The 18,853-nt window shown below is 37.5% G+C and overlaps 2 protein-coding genes across 5 annotated transcripts in view; both read right to left on the bottom strand.

Moving 5' to 3' along the window:
- Nucleotides 1–451: 451 nt before the first annotated feature.
- Nucleotides 452–2,345, bottom strand: FABP2 (fatty acid binding protein 2). Its single transcript, XM_053975154.1, has 4 exons — nucleotides 2,279–2,345; nucleotides 1,434–1,606; nucleotides 729–836; nucleotides 452–502 (listed from the first exon to the last, which is right to left on the bottom strand). Exons 1-4 carry the CDS (start codon nucleotides 2,343–2,345, stop codon nucleotides 452–454), a joined length of 399 nt encoding a protein of 132 aa, XP_053831129.1.
- A 4,765-nt stretch (nucleotides 2,346–7,110) lies between these two features.
- Nucleotides 7,111–18,853, bottom strand: part of PDE5A (phosphodiesterase 5A) — a 50,163-nt gene continuing 38,420 nt past the window's right edge. For 3 of the 4 annotated variants that reach the window (XM_053975151.1, XM_053975152.1, XM_053975153.1), the window contains exons 15-21: nucleotides 16,455–16,542; nucleotides 15,247–15,347; nucleotides 15,075–15,152; nucleotides 14,666–14,729; nucleotides 14,371–14,445; nucleotides 13,806–13,889; nucleotides 7,111–12,479 (exon numbers count right to left, since the gene is read on the bottom strand). In XM_053975151.1, the coding sequence (XP_053831126.1) occupies nucleotides 12,345–12,479; nucleotides 13,806–13,889; nucleotides 14,371–14,445; nucleotides 14,666–14,729; nucleotides 15,075–15,152; nucleotides 15,247–15,347; nucleotides 16,455–16,542 (625 nt within the window). In that variant the 3' untranslated portion in view covers nucleotides 7,111–12,344. The remainder of the gene's footprint in view (nucleotides 12,480–13,805; nucleotides 13,890–14,370; nucleotides 14,446–14,665; nucleotides 14,730–15,074; nucleotides 15,153–15,246; nucleotides 15,348–16,454; nucleotides 16,543–18,853) is intronic. The other variant, XR_008436684.1, reaches the window with a different exon arrangement.

Below are 18,853 nucleotides of genomic sequence, written 5' to 3'. Positions count from 1 at the left end.
GGCAAAACAATGATAATACTTCCCTTTTAAGCCTTTTCTGTATTATCTCGTTTATTTTTAGTTTTCCCATAATTTTGCACAATGTTAAATACACAGAGAAACTGTTTCTCAGTATAAATACCTTTGTAAGGAAACTTAAGTTTCCATTTGAGAGCTTGTGCAAAAAGATATTGAAGTTCTGCTCATGCAAAATAGTTTCTGCAGCCTTTTGTATTGTGACACTTCGGTGGGACTTGGTACAAAAGACACTTTATCGTTTTGGTAATGGGAGTTTGTTCATTCAAGGCAAAGCAGTAACATAAAGAACCAGCCCATGTTTTCAGCAGGGCTAGGTAACTGCAGCTAGGGAGGTGTTGTGAGGGGATGGAAAGGGAAAGGAAACAATACAGAGGATGTGTAGAAAATGGTCTTTTATTGTTCTTTCATTGTTGTGCAGTTCTGTTTGAAGTGCTTAGCCCCTTTTGAAGAATCTCTTGGATTCAACTCCTTCATATACGTAGGTCTGTTAAAAATGAGGAAGGAAAAATCAGTGGCTGGAATTGCAAAGTTTTATTTCCCAGATACGGTTCAGAGAGTTTTAATTTTTTTTATAGGCAACTGAGAATTTTAACTATAGAAAAATGAAGTTATTTAGCTTGAAGAAAATATTTTCTACTTTTAGAAAAGCTTTTAAAACTTTTTCTGTTGATTCTATTGCAAACTTGTGTGTAAATGACTTCTTAACTCACCTGAACGAGTTCATCACCCACGATTTCTCTGGTTGCTTTAAGGACTTTTCCATTGTCTTTTCTGGTAAACGCGGCCACAAGTTTATTTCCTTCCAGGGTCCAAGCACCCTATGATGGGAAAAAAACCCCAAATGTTTTGCAGCAGTTATGACACTGATTTGGTTTAAAGGTTGTAGAATGCTTAAAAGTGAAAAAAAAAATTTAAACAGTGTAATAATGCTTTTTAGAAAGGCTGTAAAAATTAAATTTTAATAAAACCATTGGCTTATTTAAATCCGTAATAGCCAACCTAGGTGTTTTTTACTGGTCAATATACCTTATTTTAAATAATTGTATCAACAGAGATTTGTAATTTCTTACAAATACCCACTTTGCATTCTAGGTGGTGGACTTGAGTATTAGAAGAAGTAAAATTGCAAATCACCTGGATTTCATCTTGTGAAAATTGCTACTTGCTCTGCTTTTTGGGCTCTCTGGAACCCTGAGATCCATGGTACAGTGTTGAACCTTTAACAGTAAAGACTCCCTTGTGCTTTGGTGTATAAGCTGCAAGCATTCCTGAACAGTCAGGTTCAGGAAAATGTTATGTAATTCAGAAGGAGAATTTAAATTAAAAACTAGGAAGACAAATTATTCATCTTGAAACTGCATGTTATGAAGTCCTTATCACATAGTAAATATTGAACTATATAGGAAGACTCTTACAGAAAGTTCAGTCCCATCAGCCAGGCTGTAATCAAAGTTGACTCCCAGAGTAAATTCAATCTCTATATTTCGGAAGTTGCTGACTTCTTTGACATTAAATTTGTCCCCATTTTGTTGGATGATGATCTTCAGATTGTCGTGGGCTCCCAGCTTTCTTTTCATCATGCCAACACCTAAAAAAATCAGCTAACATAAATCAGAAAAAAAAACCCAAACCTCTGGAACATCATACTTATCTTTTTAAAATCAATTCTATGTGGCCAAGTGAGTTTATTTCAACATTCTGACCCAAATATTTGTCCTTCAGCTTTCATCAAGGCTATGTTCACTAGTACACATATAATACAAATTACTGTCTTAACTGGAGCAGTTAGATTTATGTCCATATAATTCACACTTTGTACAAACTTCAAGTAAATATTGGGATGTTAAAATTACTTGAATCAAGTGTTTCTCTGAAATTGAAGGATGATGATTTCCTCCCTGTTGAATTTTTAAACTGGTTTGATGTTGTCAAAGTAATAGTCCAGCTATAGAATTCAGTTTAAAGTTTATCCATTCAAGTTGTCTGAGCCTTTTCCTCAAATCTAGACTTAGATATTCTTTTATCTGCTGAAATAAATTTGGAATTACTTAAAATGCTTAAGATTAACTCAGTGTAATTAAAATCAGAACATTTCTCAGCATCTTCCCCCGCCTCAGAATATTTTGAAAATAAATGCAGGGGCAGAGCAGCCAAGAGTGAAAGGACAGGATGACCTGAAGGTAGTTTTCAGATAGTTTGGATTTGTATTCAGCTGGGGTGATATTTTCTGTGTAGAAGATATTGGAAAGGTGAGCCTTACCCAGTGCCTCCATGAACTTCTCATAGTTCTCATTTCTGTCAACTTTCCAAGTGCCGTTGAATGCCATGGCTGTGCCTGCAGGAGGGCTGCTCTGCAGGGATGAGTCTCTGTACAGGGAATTTATGGATTGCCTTATCTTGAGAGCAATTTACTGGATGATGAGGCTGAGTAAAGCTCAACTGATACACTGACCTCTCAAAGAGAAGTTTCCTGTAGTTTAATCAAATTCCCAGTCCTGACCACACTGCTTGCTGAATCTCTCTTATTGGCCCCAGATAATGACAGAATCTTTATTGCTTATCTCAATTAAGAATTGCTAATCCATTAATTCTATCCACAATGTGGGGTAAAAATCATGTGTCTAGTGAAACTAATAATTATACTAACAACATTGCTTGACATTTTCTACCTCAGTTGCATTTTCAAGCTTGTGGGAGAGTCTTCAGGCAACTGGAGGTGATATTATTTACTCAACAAAACAAACACAAGTCTCTACTTTGTCCATTATAATTTGTTTGGGGTCTGCTCTGTTCAGCATAACAAGCATGGGGCAGAGGATTTACTGAATGTGTGCAGGTTGTTTCAGAAAACTCTCCTCTTGCCACCTGTCTAACACTGAGCTGTGAAAATTGGGATGGTAGCCTCTATTCATGTAATCACTTTTTTAATATATGTAGTTTAAATTCTCAGCAACATCTACAAATTTTCTTCATTATAACGCACTCAGTGAAGAAACCAGCCAGATGGAAGGTATTCAAGCTGTTTACTCCTAAGGGTGATGAGGGAAGTACCTCACAATGTGCATTTCACAACAACATTTAGGTCTTTGTGTGCAGTTTTCACATGGAGGTTTTTTCCCACAATTTCACGCAGTTTTTGATAACCAGAATAACTAAAAAAATGTTTTCGCTCATGCCCTGCGCTGTGCCAATAATGCATGCCCATCTGCCAGCTCAGAAAATGGGCAGACTTTATTCTAAGAGTCAGATTATCTGTTTTTATTGCACTGGTGTGTATTTTGACTTTGTAGTTATCACTGGCAGTCTTATGTGATCTGTGTAGTATATATACATAATCACCCAGTGTTGAGTTATAGTTCATCCAAGCTGTCACATAACAAAACTGGTAACTCTCTTTACGGTCTTTGCAGAAAGGTTCCTTCTGGCAGTGGTTGTAGTGCAGCTTCTGCTGTATTTGGTAGAAAATTGAGGTCTAAAATAATGTGAGTTGCTCAGTATGACAAAATATGACTTTGGTTTTTCACATGTACTAGAACCATAAACTACACTTCATTTAGAGTTCTTATGTCTTCCTATAGTAGCTCGTTCTCCTTCTAACATCACAATTAAAATCAGTTTTGTAGATTTTCTTAGTTGAACTATTCCACAACCTTTTTCCTTCTTCTGTTTCCCTCTTCCTTGTGTGGTTTTCAGAACTACAGTTTTTCTTTGATAGTGCACTGAAATCTTGTTTTCTAGTATTGCTTTTTTCATGACAGTTTTGAAAGCTAAGGGTGTGTTCTTGGCTTTGTGGCTTTCTCCAATGTGCTGTCTTCAGAACATTGAAAATGGACGAACTTACTAACTTTGAAGTTTGATCTTTAGATAAGGTGGATGGCAATAAATTATTAACTTCTATGGTTATGCCAACCTCATCCTGCCAATCTACGATATTGTAGCAAGGTGTGTTGTGATGGCAATTTACAGTGAAGTTCCAAAGATCAGGGTAACAAAAAGGCTTTTGCAGTGGGTTGTATTCATCTCCCCTGTTTATTGTTTAGCGGCTTATATTCAAGTTGTTCTTACTAAAATTAGCTAGAACAGTAGACCTGCTGAGTTGGTTAAGGCTTGGTGCCAGCTTGGTGCCACAAACATAATATACTCATGAAAATATTCATTTATATAAAAAGAGACTAATCCCTGATAAAACCATGCAGATTGTGCAGTATTTATGAGTGTTTTCTACTGAATGATTCTTCATTATGTTTTGGGTTGCAAAGATGGATCCCTTAGTGGGAAGTTTCACTAAGGATTTGAACCACAATACTCAATTCTGTATCAATGTGATAAATAGACAATTCTATGCCAGTAAAGCAAATTTAAGCCTAGCAGTGGGTGGCCTAGCAACCAGGAGCTTGATGGAGCCTAACTAATGCCATGTCTTGGAGAAATAATTTCAAAGTACATATTGCAGATGGGTGTTGCATTGCAGCAGGATTAGATCCTGCATGAGCTAGATGTTGTCCTACTCCAGCTGCCTGTTTGCTAAATTTCTGCTTCTATTTTGGTTCAAGGAGAATCTCCTGGATGCTGCTAATGTGAAATCTGTTCAGCAAGAGAATTCAGCATTTGAGGATTATCTAGAAATTTCCAGTGAGTATAGATCCATTTGTGTGATTAGTTAGCAGTGGGCTGTGGGTTTTAAAGCTTGCTCGTAACTGTATACACTACTTTCTAATTGTTGTGTAATGGCTCTGATCCATAAAGTGCTGCATTTTTGAGAGTATTTTATTGGAGAGAACTGAAGTGCAGGTGTTAATAAGATCCAGGCTGAAAAAATCTAGAAGCAAAATTTAGGATTAAAACAGTAACAACCCTGGTATTTATTTTGTCAGTTTCTATATGCTAAAATGAATCCCAGGATTACATAGAATAATAGAATCTGGCCTTGTTTCAATTAAAAAAAGGGCAACAGTGAACAATTGCCAATAAAAGTAAGTGTGCTTTTCCAGAAAATGTTCAATGAATCTCTGAGTATTACTGCCATTAGACATTTGCCACACAGAGACTGATATGCCAGTTACCCTGTGGAGTTTTTTATCAGGCTTTTCTAAGGGTGTTTAAATTTATACCTGAATATTCCTGTATTCCCCAATTTCTTTTTGTTTAGACTATGAAATGTGATCATACAGTGGGGTCAAGTTGTAGTCCAGTGAACTAAGAATGTACAGTATTGAAAGTCTGCATCAGTCATTTCAGTTTCTCCAAAATCTGAACTGCACTTTTAGCTCATTACAACATAACTTTTTTGCTTATTGTGAACTTTTTCTCTTGGTTATAATATAGCTCCAAACTCCATGGAAGTTTTTTGTGATTATCTGGATTAGTGGCTTGAATCTAATTTAATCTGTAAAATAGTGAGCTTCAGAGTTCTTCTGAAGTGCAGCATTATAGCAAGAGAGCACCCTGGATAGCTAAGATATTTAAATAATTGTATTTGCAAAAGGAAAAGATGGTTTCAGATTAAAATTCCTTTCTTAGTTTGGGCATCATGTGTCTCATGTAAAAGCAGAACAGACACCAAGGTTCTGGTGCTCTTTCCAGCTCAGAAATGGACTTTCCATGTGACTTTGATCAAATTAACCCCTCTACTTATCTGTGAAATGAACCTTCCTTTCATTAATAAGCTCTATATATTGTAAAATAAATTGCCAGTGACTTCATTAACTACCAAAATGAAAGCATCCTGAATGCTTATATGCAAATGTATCACATGTAAACTATTGGTTGATTGAACCATGGGTTTTCTTCCTACAATTTGATGGTGTTAAACAAGAGAAACCTATGTAAACTGTAGATTTTTCAGCCATTTCACAGCCATTATGAACTGGGGTATTTTTCAACTGAAGTGGTTCTAAAGTTCTGTGTGTGCTAAGAAATGCTACTGTTCTAAAACTCAGTGACTGTGAGATTCCGTACGTCTGTCCCTAAAGCTTACTATCAGGACAAACTCACTCATGTGAGGTTTTTCCTAAAAATCTTAAAGGGCGAGGTTTCATGGGAATGTGAAATGCAATAGCTGTCACCACTGCTGCTAAAAATGTGGCTGGAGGAAAGAGCTTTTGTCTTTTCCATTTGTTAATGAGGCATCAGATCTGTACAAGAAGAGAAAGACCTCGTGTGATGTTCGTTCACCTCTTCAATAAAAATGCCCTTGCTCAAGGTCGTGTTCTTTCCAGAGCTGGGTAAGAAATGGATCCCAGCGCTCCTGCTGCAAACACTGCCACTTCTCAGAAGGGAATTCAAACCTCCAGCAGGCAGCAGCATGCCTGGGCTGGTGAGGGGGTGGAGAGGTTGTAGTCCCAGCAGTAAATGGTAACCTGATGTTTGCCAATATGCACAGGCACTTGTGCAGTTGCACTCATAAATTGCAGTTTCTTTGAGCAAACAGTGCTTGTGTTCTGTGCTGAGCTAAATCTGGCCCTTCATAACTTGTTGAATGAGCCTGCTGTTTGTCAGGGGTGTACATACTTCCTGGTTTTGCCTAGAGCTAAAAAAAGTCAAGCCAGAAGTGTTGCTGTGAAGGGCCTAATAGGCAAAGAAGAGAAATTGCCAAGAAGCCCACTAGTCCAGAATTACTTCTAGGATCAGCAGTTTGTGCAAGATAAGGATTTGGTTGTCAAAAAAAAATTTTTCCACAGTTTTGGTTGAGGTCACTGGGCTGACTATTTCTATCTCTCTTGCAATTGATATCCCCCAGGAACTGATCTATGGGGGCAGAGGATGAGGATACATCTGTGTAACTCTTGTATTTGCTGGTTCTGATTTCTGACAGAAATAAACTGGTTTCTGACAGCTCTCAGGAGTTGCAGCTCCAGTGCTCTCTAGTGGTCAGTGGCGCGAATTATTTTTTGTGGTTTTGAAACAAGAACTACTTTACTGCTGGCTGCCCTCAGTAGTACTCAGAAGTATCTTGATATTAACAGATATTTTTCTCTTCAGGATTTCTAGGACCTAGAAAAGTTACTATGAAATATAAATTTACAGAAGCAATGATTTGAATCAGGCATTGAAAATTATACCTCAATAATTAATATTAATTATAACAAACAGTAAAATTTGACATAATCCTTTTTATTTTAAAAAGCATGAAAACAGTACAAAGAGAAGAATGAAGAAATAAGTAATAAGCAGCAGTCTGACCACAGAAAATAAGCTGACCCTTATGTTCTCTAGCAGCTGTACAGTAAGTAGGGCTAATGATTCTCTAAAGTAATATAACTAGCTTTATCCTAAGAAGTCATAGGACAGAAGCAAGAGAGAACACATGACAATCAGAAGACTTTAATACTGCTTAAAGGCAAAACATAATATACAGAGAAATCCCTTAACCTAGTACAAAAATACTGTGCCCAGAAACTACATATTTGTTCAGGTATTTTTAAAAGCTAGAAGAATACAAATGGACAAACTTAGTGGCTAGTGATTGTAATTAAAGTTTTTATTAAACTAGACTAAGAATGTATGTTAAAACTATTTACAGTGCATTTCAAACTAAATTCTTTAGGAGACACATTTAGGTGTCTGCCATGTGAATACAAAGAGGACTCAAATTCTAACTTCAGTTACATCTGTAAGGTACCTTGGGTGTCAGTGGGAATAGCTAAACCAGCAAAGAACAGGTGAGGCAGCTGTCACCAAGGATAAGGGTTTGGTTCCTCTTTACAGGTAAGAAAAGATGGATTTGACCCATTCTTTCACTTTCTATACAGCACAACCCATCTCCCCTGAGGTAAATGGGAATCACAATATTGACTTCAGGTGGGCATCTGAGCATGTATGAGGCCCTGGCATGCCAAGCTCGTGCTGTGGGAGATAGTGAAAACCAGCAATTACAGAGCATTGTCACATAAATACACATTTACAAACATTGATACTCAGATATGAGTTTCTCTGTGGAACAACCTTCCTTATGTGGAGAAGAAACTTTCCTGTGCAATTTCCATTCACCTTGCAATGACCAAGATGAAATATCCTGCTGTCACAATTTGCTGCATTTAGCAAGTGTCACTAATTACCAGGACAGAGTCTGTGATGTTTCTTCTTCCTGTCAAAGTCCAAACCAAAATAACTCAGCCCTTATTATTTACCATACTCTGGCCAAACTAATTCTGCTATTCAAGCTTATGTTTTAAATTAGTGCAAGCCCCTGAAAAAGTACAGCAGGGAACTGGGAAATAAAGCTGAAACCTTGTGGAATGTAAACTGCATGTAATTTAACATGAAGAAAAACCCTGCAGCATCACAGAGATGACTCTGAATGAATACTACTATATAAATTTGCTTGAAATATGAGGTCTTTATAAAAACCTTTAAAAAACACATGAATTTATTATAGGTGATGCAATTTTTTTCCATAAAAAGTCTTTGCTATATTCTTATGCATAACTGGAAGGGACAGCAGCTGGATCACTCTAATTTTAAGGGCCTAGACCTGATTCTTCATTATCTTTTTGTATAATGGGTTGGAAAATCAGTTACCTAGTAGTTTTGACAAACCTTATGTATGAATTAGTTAAGTGCCCTGAATTTGTCAGTTCATGCCACTACCAGGTAAATTGTATTAGGTTGGAATTCAAAAGATGCATCCAATTGTCAGGGGGTGATGCATATAAACAGGCTTTGGTTCTCTCTTCTGAGAAGAAACCAGCTGATCATCAGTGAAATTAATTGTTTCCTTTTATCAGTAGCACACTTGTATATGTGCTCAGTGAAGAGATGAGGAATCTGCTCTTAACTATAAACTGCTTCTAATTAAAAATTCACACCATCTCCAAAGTCAGCATTACATTATTTCCCCCCTACTTTCTTTAACTATATGAGATAATAGAAAACCTAGGCCTTCTACAGCTAATATTGCATGTGTGGCTAATTTATTGGAAAAGAGACAGAACCTACAGCTCAGGAGTCTCACTGTTATTTGGAATTAGAAGAGGTAGGGTTAATCAGTAACTTTGTGTATGTTAACACAAGTAATTTTTTTCAGAACAAACTGAGAAATAAAAGTGCACTTTAAGCATTAAACTGTGCTGTGGAGTGAGTTTGAAAGAAAACATGTTTGTATCTGAGATCAAGTAGGATACTAACTTAGTTGTCTTCAGTGAGGGTGGTATTAAGAATTAGTAGGACAAATTCTTGTACCCAGAGATTTAAATCTCAAATGTGACAATGGTTTCAATGGGCTTAAGGCTGAACTGACAGTGATAAACTCCATTTCAGCTGTTTTCTTGTGTAAGAACTGATTGTTACAGCTAGACAATATAATGTGTTTGAGAGCAGACTGAAATAATGTGATACACAGCTCATGATGAAATAATGACAGCTGCATAGCTGTAATCCACCAGCTGGCTTTGAAAAGGTTGAATTCTAAAGACCGTGAACTTCAAGCAGGAAACCTGCTGTAGCCAGGTTAGGTTTGGGTTTTTTTTTCCCATATTGTCCGCAATCTACATTATGAAAGGAAGGAGCAGCTTCTGCAATTGAGTCACTCAAAGCCATGACACACTTTGATTTTGCCTTCAGGCAGAGTAAAACACTATGTACAGGCTTTGAATCTCATGAAATATAGCTCTCTATGCTTTTAAGGTTCTTAAACCAGTAGTTTAAAGGCTTTGGTTTTGTATAAATATATACAGATACATGCGTGTTATGATATTTAAATGTTTCTTTACTAGGAACTGTATTTATATGTATGTTCCAACATTTATGGTGGAAAAGATTCTATGTGATAAATGTGTACAGATATATAATTAAATATATGCACATACTGTATAACTGTTCATTTTAAGCGAACATTTAAAAAAATGTAACATCATGCCCTTTTTTTCAAGTCAAAGGTATGAATCCAGCACTCCTTCATAGCATTTATAAATTTAGTTATAATGAAGCTTTGCTGAACACACAATATAACAAAGAAATACTGGAATATTAATGTCAAAGTTACATCACTACACTGTGATATCATCATAGTTATCTGCTGTGTTGTCACCATGAGTTTCTAGTCTCAACCATAATAGCAATAATACACCTTTATATACATATATTTTATTCCTATTTATATTAAATATGTATCTCATCAGAGAGCATAATAATTATATTTCAGTATCTCAAGCACTCAAGGAAAAGACTATACAAGGACTAAGGAAATCCTGAAGCAAAGTTTTCTGTTTATCAAAAAGTACCTAAAACCTTTCTTTGGAGGGTTGTGTTGGCAGGGTCAGGCTGCTGTCACATGCAGACTGTGTAGGCATAGAAATACATACACGGAGTACTGCAAAACAGCAGTCCTGGAATTCTTAATGAGTGTTGCAATCCATTATTTTTTTCTTTTTTTTTTAATTTTCTTTTTTTTTTAATTGGGACAGAATAAGGAGAAATATTTCTTGTAGAAAAATGCTTTCAAATTCACAGCTGCAATCATTTATTATTGGTGCTCACTAGAGAAGTCTGAGATAGGACTTAATCAGTGACAAATAATTTAGGGTGGCTTACTGTCAGAATACCTTGTTCTACATTTAAAAAAATATTGACTTTATAACTCAGTATCATCAAACATTTTGAAACATTTGCTTCATCTTTTCTTAGCTTCTGGCATTGTTTATCTAAATGAAGAAATAGATAAAAAGGGGGAGTTTTCTCTTTTTGACCAGCTCTTACAAGTTGGGTTAACAATCTCCTGGGATGAAGAATTTATTGCAGTTTACAACTAGAATTTCCTGGAATATTGTGATAGAACTAAATTCCCTCACTTCAAAGTCCAGTGCCAAATGTGCTACTTTTGCCAAATGCGCTACTTTTGCCAGATGCTGATTTTAACTAAAAAATACTTATTACAGATTAAAAAACTTGAACACTTCATGTGTCTCTGTGCAGCCAAAGAGCCAAAGTTATGGGTGCTGCTAATGCATTTTAGACTGCTGGCATTCATCTCCTTATCCTGTCCATCTAAAGAATAATACTCTCCTTGTAGTCCTCTTTTGATATTTGTCCAATGTGTATATTTTCTTTAATTGATTCCAATTCAAAACCATTTTTATTAATCATCTTCACTTATATAATACACTTTTTTTTTTAACTGATGCAACTTAATTGATTTCTTACTTTACAGAACATTAATGCCTCACATACAAATGGCAAATCCCTGTAGCACTGTTGGCTATTTTTACTTTTGGTTATTTTTTTCCTATTTCTTCAAGACACTATGATTAATCATTTTTAATGTTAAAATGACTTTTAAGAGATGTTAACATAAAACTTTCTTCAAAGTGGTCATAGCCGTTTCATAGTAACAGTGGCCTGAAGAATCAGTCATTGATGGTCACCAGGAGTGTGCCCTTCCTACATCATTCTGATTCAGCTTTTCACCTCTTGCAGTCACTCTCTTCTGCCTGTGATCCAGTCTGTTGGTTAGATGATGTTAAAATCAACTTCCAAATGAAGTTAAAGTCAGTGTACAAAACCAATCCTGTTTTGTTTCCGTTTCTCTGTGTGCTTCTTGCAGCTTTCTACGGGAGCTGTTCTTCCATGGCAGCCTGTCCGTTACATTGGGATGTTTCATTGGTCTCAAGCAGTTTCCATTGGGCATGGAGAGCTCAGACACCTCTACAACAGAACTCCTGAGACTCCCATTGCCTAGTAATTCACAGGGATCTTAGAAATTTCTTCAGCTGTAATAACACATTTGCTAAGACATCCGTCTAATATGGAAAAAACCCAAACTCTATTGGGTGCACAGATTTTGGGGTTTTTCACCTCAGAGCCCAGTTGTGCTTTCTGACAGAGGTTAGCAATAGTTTATTTGGAATAGGCTCTCCAGACTGAGTGCCAGTCTTTCCTCTGAACCTCTGGAAAGACAACAGGCAAGACTACTCAATACTTCTATAAAATAACACAGCAAGATGGGAGGAGGGAGGGAAAAGGTGCAAAATGCAGTAGTCTTTCAGATACTGGCCACAACATGATCACTAAACAACTATGTATATCTGTAAAGCAACAGGCTCTTGGGCACAGTCAGTGCCTGCACCAATACCTTCTTGTGGGGTGGGGTAGCAAAAACCACCCCTGCAGGTCGTCTTCCATCTCAATCAGATGTAATAAGAGAAACATACTGTCTTCAGATAACCTTGGCATCTCACAGTCATGCTATATCTTGAAATGTGGAAAAAATAATACAGCAGTGGCAAAACATAAGCCAAATTCATACAGTGTTTAGCAAAATGCAGTACTCCCCTATTACCATGTCTCCTATGTGAACTTGTTTTTGAGCTTATGGTGGTGAAATCAGCATGTCAGTTCCGTTTGCCTTGGTTGCTTTCTCCATTAATCAGATTCTCTTGCTGCTCAGCCAAGGCTTGCCATTTCTGCCTGTTTTTTCTGCAGCCATCCAGCAAAGGGGAGCAGGCCTCTGACACATGCGTTAGGGCCTGAAATAAATTGAGAACACAGAAAACAGATTGCATTCAATTTGTAATTTAAAAATGGAGGATGAAACACATCTCTTGTATTTTTTTTTCAGATTTCTGAACTTAGAGGAAGACTTGTAGATCATTAAATGCACTGGTTAGCTAACACAAGACATGGGTACAATTTGGACTAGGATCACTTGGTAACTGTAGATACAAGCAGCAGCGCATATTTCAGAGTAGGTAATTCCAGTTTTTCTGGTCTTTTCATAAATAGAAAGGTAAAGCTCCCCCCTAACAGGGAGAAATATAGATGTTCAGGCTCTAGAATGGGCATTCAAGTCTGCTCAGGCATTCTGTTAAAGTTTTCTGTTTGTCCAAACTGTACCTTTGCGGAGAAACTCAGTCTTCTTTCAATGGCCTACCGCCTACTGGACACAGTTTTCTGAGGCTTCAAAGCAAAGGCTGCCTTATTTTCCTGACAGTTTCTACAGCACAGAAACACTTGATTTTCAGGGATAGCAGCTAGTAGCAGCTACCTCCCTTTCTCTATCCCTGTTTCCTTTAAACTGGTGAATGTGCATCCTTTTCAGAAAAGCTAATTTTGTCAGAGGGAAAAATTCAAGTAATCATCCTGCTTCTTCCACTGGAAGGTTCTTAAGGATTTGATTTTATGTTAATCTCCTTGGTTTCTGTAAAATACTTTGTACAATTCAAATAAACAGACTTTCACTCCAATGTTGTACTGGCTTAAAGAAACCCCAGAAATCATTATGTTGTTTTTCACACTGTATTTGACCAAGCAGCTTCTCATACAGTTTGTGACCAGTTTGTGAAAAGCATTTCAATGAATTATCTCATGCAATGCTTTGGTGTGTGATGAAAGAGAAGGAAAAGAATGGGATGAGCAGTGTTAAAATTGGGTCAATTTCCTATACATAGCATATCACCTTTTGTATAACGAATTCTGAATTCTTTAAACATTTTCTATCAATGCACTACCTGGATACCATTCTTTCCTTAGAGGTCAAAGCATTAGTTTGTGACTTTCCCTGATAATCCAGAATACAACCCAGGGACATAACACCAATTGCACAGAGCACAGCATTTTAACTAGGTTTAAAAAAATTGTGACAAAATACATTAGTCAGACAAATATACAACTGATTTTAAATATTAAAATAATAATTTCTTCAACAGAATAATGAACCATATTATTATAAAATAAAAATACTTTCTAACTAAGGGGCTAGTTTTTAATTTGGTTTTTATTTTAATTATTAACCTGTGTCTACCAGTGAGCAGCTCTGGTTTCAGATATTTGCTGTTCTTCCTTAGGCACCATACCTCATACAGCTGCAAACAAACAGCATCTATGAATCCAACCTGCATGCTGGGAATTTTGTTTTTCTTCTCTCTGTTCATTAGATCCTGCAGATAATAAGTGAACAAGCTCTGTAGTTTAATGCATTAAATAAAAAACCCAACCAAAACCGAAGAGAGTCTGGAATTAAAAAGCAGCACCTTAAACAGCACAGCAAGCTCAGCACAGTGGGGTATCATTACAATGTGTTACAATGAAGGGAATTGGACTGCATGACTTCCCTCAGGAGACTGGCTTTGGGTTGACAGAGCCCAAATAACCAGGCAAACTTACTGGGTTTGGATAGCTGCATATAGGTACCAATTTAGGAATGTATTTCCTAGCCCATTTAGTAATACTGACTTTAAAGGAAATCATACTGTCTGTTCTTCTGGTTGAGAGATAATGACACACTATTGGTGTTTTGGAACCACAGAACAAAACTACTAGGAAGACAGGGAAGGAGCTGGTCCTATAGTGTGGTCAGTGGGAGAAATTTTAAGTGCTGTTTCCAAAAGACATTTTGCAAGAGGTGATTCTGCCACTTACCGTGGGTTCTATGTTGAGTTCCTTCCGCTCTTTATCTCCTTGATCAAAGAACTCAGTAGCCACAAGCTCAGCAATCTGTAAGATATTTCACTCATTGAGAGCTCTAAAAGTTTGCTTGCTACCTACAAACAAGAGTGGTTCCTATCTCTCCTTAGGATATATCATATTAGCCCCCTACACACATCACGAGACTCCAGCTCAGCAGTCCACCACTGCCTTTGCAATAAGGACTGGGTGGAGGAAACAAATTTTAATGCAGTTTGCATTTAGGAAATCTCAAAAATTAAACACTTACCCGCTGCTGAACTGGCCATGGTTTGGTTATGGCTGATAAGTCACAAGCAGTCATCAGCATTGCTCTGCAGAACAAACAGAAAGAAAGGAATAAATTACTCTATGTGAAACGTATGTAGCCACCAAGTCGAGTGACTAGTAAAATAGAATTTCAAGGAACATCAAGTCAGAAAAACAAGTGAAATTAAAGCAAATGTAACTCCACATGCTAGTCAACAAAGTTTCTTATACAGGTTGCGCACTTAGTAGTTCAGACCCAGGGAATCCAGTGATCTGTGTGACAATGCCAGCTTGTACAGGCCCAGAGCACAAAGACCTGCTGGGTTTAATGAAGTCCACAGCAACATGGCATAGGAAATTGGGTACCCAGTAATATTAACTGATTTCTTGATTATTCTGCTTTTACTTACAGAAATAGCTCCTTTTGTGAGGGATCTTCCCAATTAAACTGCTTTTTTCTAAGAAGTTCGAAAAATTCTCCTCTCCTCCTTAAAAAGAAGTTAAACCAAAAGATTTTGCAGGATGCTGACATGATGCCAATATCCAGCAGCAATTATTCAGCCAAAGTTTCTTCTGACTTACTTGATGTATAGTGCCAGGTCTGTGGCAAGAATGGCTTGTTTTATCATTTTCAATGTAGCCTTGTATTCTTCAATGGAAAGGCTGCTGAGAATCTGATTTCCCTTTGCAAAAAAAGCCAAACACAGTGCTATCAGTAAAATGGGCAGCAGCACACCAGTTTGCTTAAGTGTCTCTAAGTCACCAAATCATTGTGAGCTGCTTGCTGATATGTGAGGTCATTCTTCTACCCTCCTTCCTCTTGCAGATGCCCTAGTTTAAAAATGTCTTCTCAAGTAATGGCAGAAAGCTGCACAGCAGCAACATCATCACTGACTATTGCAAAATGAAACTGCAAGCAGAGCAACATCAAAGCCTTCAAGTACATATAATTCATTAAAATTAAATTTGTGACTGGCTGTATCACAGCTTCTCTTTCCTCTTCCTTCCCTTCCTTAAAGCAGAGGAATTATAAGAGATTCCTGTACCTGCCCATACATCTCTAGTAAATGAAAGTATTTTCCTTTTATGAAGCAGCATAAATAACAAGTTATTAAATAGAAATATGAGCTCAGGAGCCCCCTATTAAACCAAAACATTACAGAGCTGGTGAAATGGATCTCGCCTCAATTGTTTTTCCATATTTGCCTTCCCGAATAGGAAAGGATCACTACAATACAAAGGATGCCAGAAGTACCACAACCTGTAGCACAAAAGGAGCAGTTCTTTGAAAGGATTGTGAATGCTAAATAACTGGTCTTGAGAATTAGTTAATAGCATCAAACCAGAAGAATGTAGTTTTATTTGCATATTTACTAAACTTAGGTTTGGCTTCACTTTGGAATGTCAACATGAGCAGTGTTTGGTTTGGTCTCATCGGGGCTGCTTTGTGTATGTGTAGGCTGGAATGTTTTTTGAAGTGAGGGGAAGGACTGGGGTTTGTTTGGTGGTTCGTAAGAGGTCGTGAAAATGGCACAAAACCTTTTGTTTCCTTTAGTCCAAGGAAGCAGGTACTCAGAAGGATGTTAGAAAGGCTGCTGTTATCAGGCAGCACTTGGAAGGCTTTGGTGGCATTCAGCAACAAAACTGTGATTTCCATGTTGGCTGCATTTGCTTTCTTTACCCAAAAAGGAATAACAAGCACTTAACATATAAGGGTAGGATTCTATCCATAAGCTAAAAATATAAAGTAAAATAGTTTCCTTCAGCATACATAGGAATGTAGCACTCACTGGACTATTCAGGATCATAAGGCATTGATCAAAATGATGATGCTCCATGATTGAGTGGCAATACAGCTGAGCCAATGGATGTTCACTTCTGAGGAGGAAAAAGATGGAGAACTCAAATTAGACAAACATATTAGTGATCCAGAAATAGCCTCTCTTTTAACACCCTCTTTGTAGGAATATGGATAAAAAGATAATGTTGTTCCTTTGTCACAGCACTTGCAGTCTGGTGTTCTGCCTGCTCTACCTGTAGAGACCAGCTGCACACAAGGAGTGACCATGTAATACAAGGTTTCATAAGGAGTGAAAGTTCCTTTATAGAAAGCAAAGGTAACCCGAAGAGTTAATTCACAAGCACAGTTTAGGAGACAGTTTTGGTTTCTGCAACATGTTCTTTAATGTTCTTAAACCAGATGTTAACCTGCCTGGCATATTTAGTCAGCTCAGCTGCTGAGCTTGTAAGTAGTAATGCAAACCTAATAGGAAACCCACTGATACCAATGGAAAAATTCCTGCTGACCTCAGTGCTATATGGTGCTGGGCCCAAAATGCTAATCAAGTAATTTGCTTGTGTTAGTAACTGTACTGGTATTTCATCACCACTCTTGTCATGACCAAACTACTGCAACATTGTTACCTACCCTTTGCCCAGGGTAAAATCCAAAAGGGAAATTGCTTAGAGGCCAGCAGTGATGTTGATTGTACTACAGGTAGTGAAAAATAGCAGGAAACCAATTGTGTAGGCATAGAATTTAAAAATAACCTTAGTGCAAAACTTAAAAGTATCTTACTTTAGAAAATAGAATTTGCTGTTTGAGTAGCTTTAGTCGAAGTAGAGAAACTCCTCTTCTCTTGAGGATTTCCAATTTCTCCCTGTTCCTTGTTGCATAATACAGTTCTTGGTTTTTGCTGCTCTGTCTTAATTTTCAAGCCCTGGTCCCACATTGCTCATGTAATCTCTTCAACTAAATCTGGATTTTTTTTTGGAAGTCTATTTTGCTGAAGATCCTGGATCTGTTACTGTAATTATAATCTGACCTATAAATGTTTAATCATGTCAGTAGCTCTTAGCATAGAATTCCATGAGATTTTCTATATGGTTAAAGACCATTCACAAAAGGTAGTGGCTACAGGATTGGGTCCCTGTGTGAGTGAATGCACAGAGGCTCAAATAAAAGACAAAAGAGGAGACTCTGGGGATTTAATAAGCACAAAAATGTGGAGAGAAAGATGGAAAGACAAACAAAAACCCAGAAAGGAAGATTAAAGGATGCAAGCCCCTGAGGAATATGGGCTGGCTGCCCAGCACCACCTCTGAGACGACCACAAAAGGGGCATGGAGCAAATGGACTTGTGTTTCTGTAAGGAAACAAACCACAGGATGGTGCCAACACATGCTGGTTGAAATTCCCACTGAATGAAGTAGGATGCATATTGTGTGTCCCAGAGTTCATCCTGACTGGAGACAGAAATATGTGAGAAATCTCTTCGGTTATCTTCCCAAGTATTGCTCCAAACTAGAGCTTACTTAGTACGCACAGACCTCGGCTGGGGCTGGAAATAAATTCAGGTCCAACTTCTGTCATGGCACTTCTGTCAAACCCCCACTCCAGGCCAAAGGGCACTGTGGCTTTCTGAACATAGGGGTTTTGTTATACAGCTTTCTGTGTTTCCTACTTTGCATGTGGGAATGGAGCAAGAAGAAAATAACCCCCCCTCCATAACTACCAAAAGGCCTTCAAGCAGTTCCCTATCTGTAACTTCTACTGCCAGGACCATTTCAATTCTTGAAACCCTGCTGCTTAAGAAAAGAATCATACACTGAATATCCACCCTCCCTGCTTTAAAGGAAAAAACAAAAGGTATCTGTTCCTAGAAATAACTTTTATATTTAGGTTTAAAAAAAGAAATTCATGGAACTTTCTATTGAGAAAGGAATTATTAGGCTATAGCCATCTCAGCTTTACAGCATGTGTAAATGTTAGATTTTGCTGTCTATGACACTTTCCCAGGACATTTTTGAGAGGAGATGACGCATCTCCAGATGTCTTCCAGGAAATTTATTTTTAAATAAATAAAGCAAAAAATAGCTAACTAGTTCAAATCACTGTGAGGCTACAGTTACTGCTGGAATCCTCTATTACCAAGCTAGGAAAAGATCACTTTTCTAATGTTGTGGAGTTTGGTTTTTTCTTTACACATCAGTCAGTGTTACTCCAAACACATAAATCTGAAATGTAGGTGTTCTGCTTCAGCTTACTTTTTTTCTGCCTTTCAGTATTCTGTACCTTAAAGCAGCTTTTCCTCCCCTACTATCTAACTTTACACATAGCAAGAACAGCAGATCACTTCTTCACAGGTCACTTCAAAACCATTCTCCAGCTCTGCTAGAAGATGCACAT

The sequence above is a fragment of the Vidua macroura genome, chromosome 4, assembly GCF_024509145.1.
Source record: "Vidua macroura isolate BioBank_ID:100142 chromosome 4, ASM2450914v1, whole genome shotgun sequence".
Classification (NCBI taxonomy): domain Eukaryota; kingdom Metazoa; phylum Chordata; class Aves; order Passeriformes; family Viduidae; genus Vidua; species Vidua macroura.
Note: the sequence above shows the minus strand (reverse complement) of the source record. Positions and strands in the feature narration are given on the sequence as shown.

What these genes read in the sequence shown, in the direction of transcription:
- FABP2 (XM_053975154.1), bottom strand. Translation starts at nt 2,345, where the DNA reads ATGGCATTCAACGGCACTTGGAAAGTTGACAGAAATGAGAACTATGAG. An exon ending in CTGATGGGACTGAACTTTCT is followed by an intron (nt 837 to 1,433) that starts GTAAGAGTCTTC and finishes TTCCCATCATAG; the next exon opens with GGTGCTTGGACCCTGGAAGG. An exon ending in TGGGTGATGAACTCGTTCAG is followed by an intron (nt 503 to 728) that starts GTGAGTTAAGAA and finishes CATTTTTAACAG; the next exon opens with ACCTACGTATATGAAGGAGT.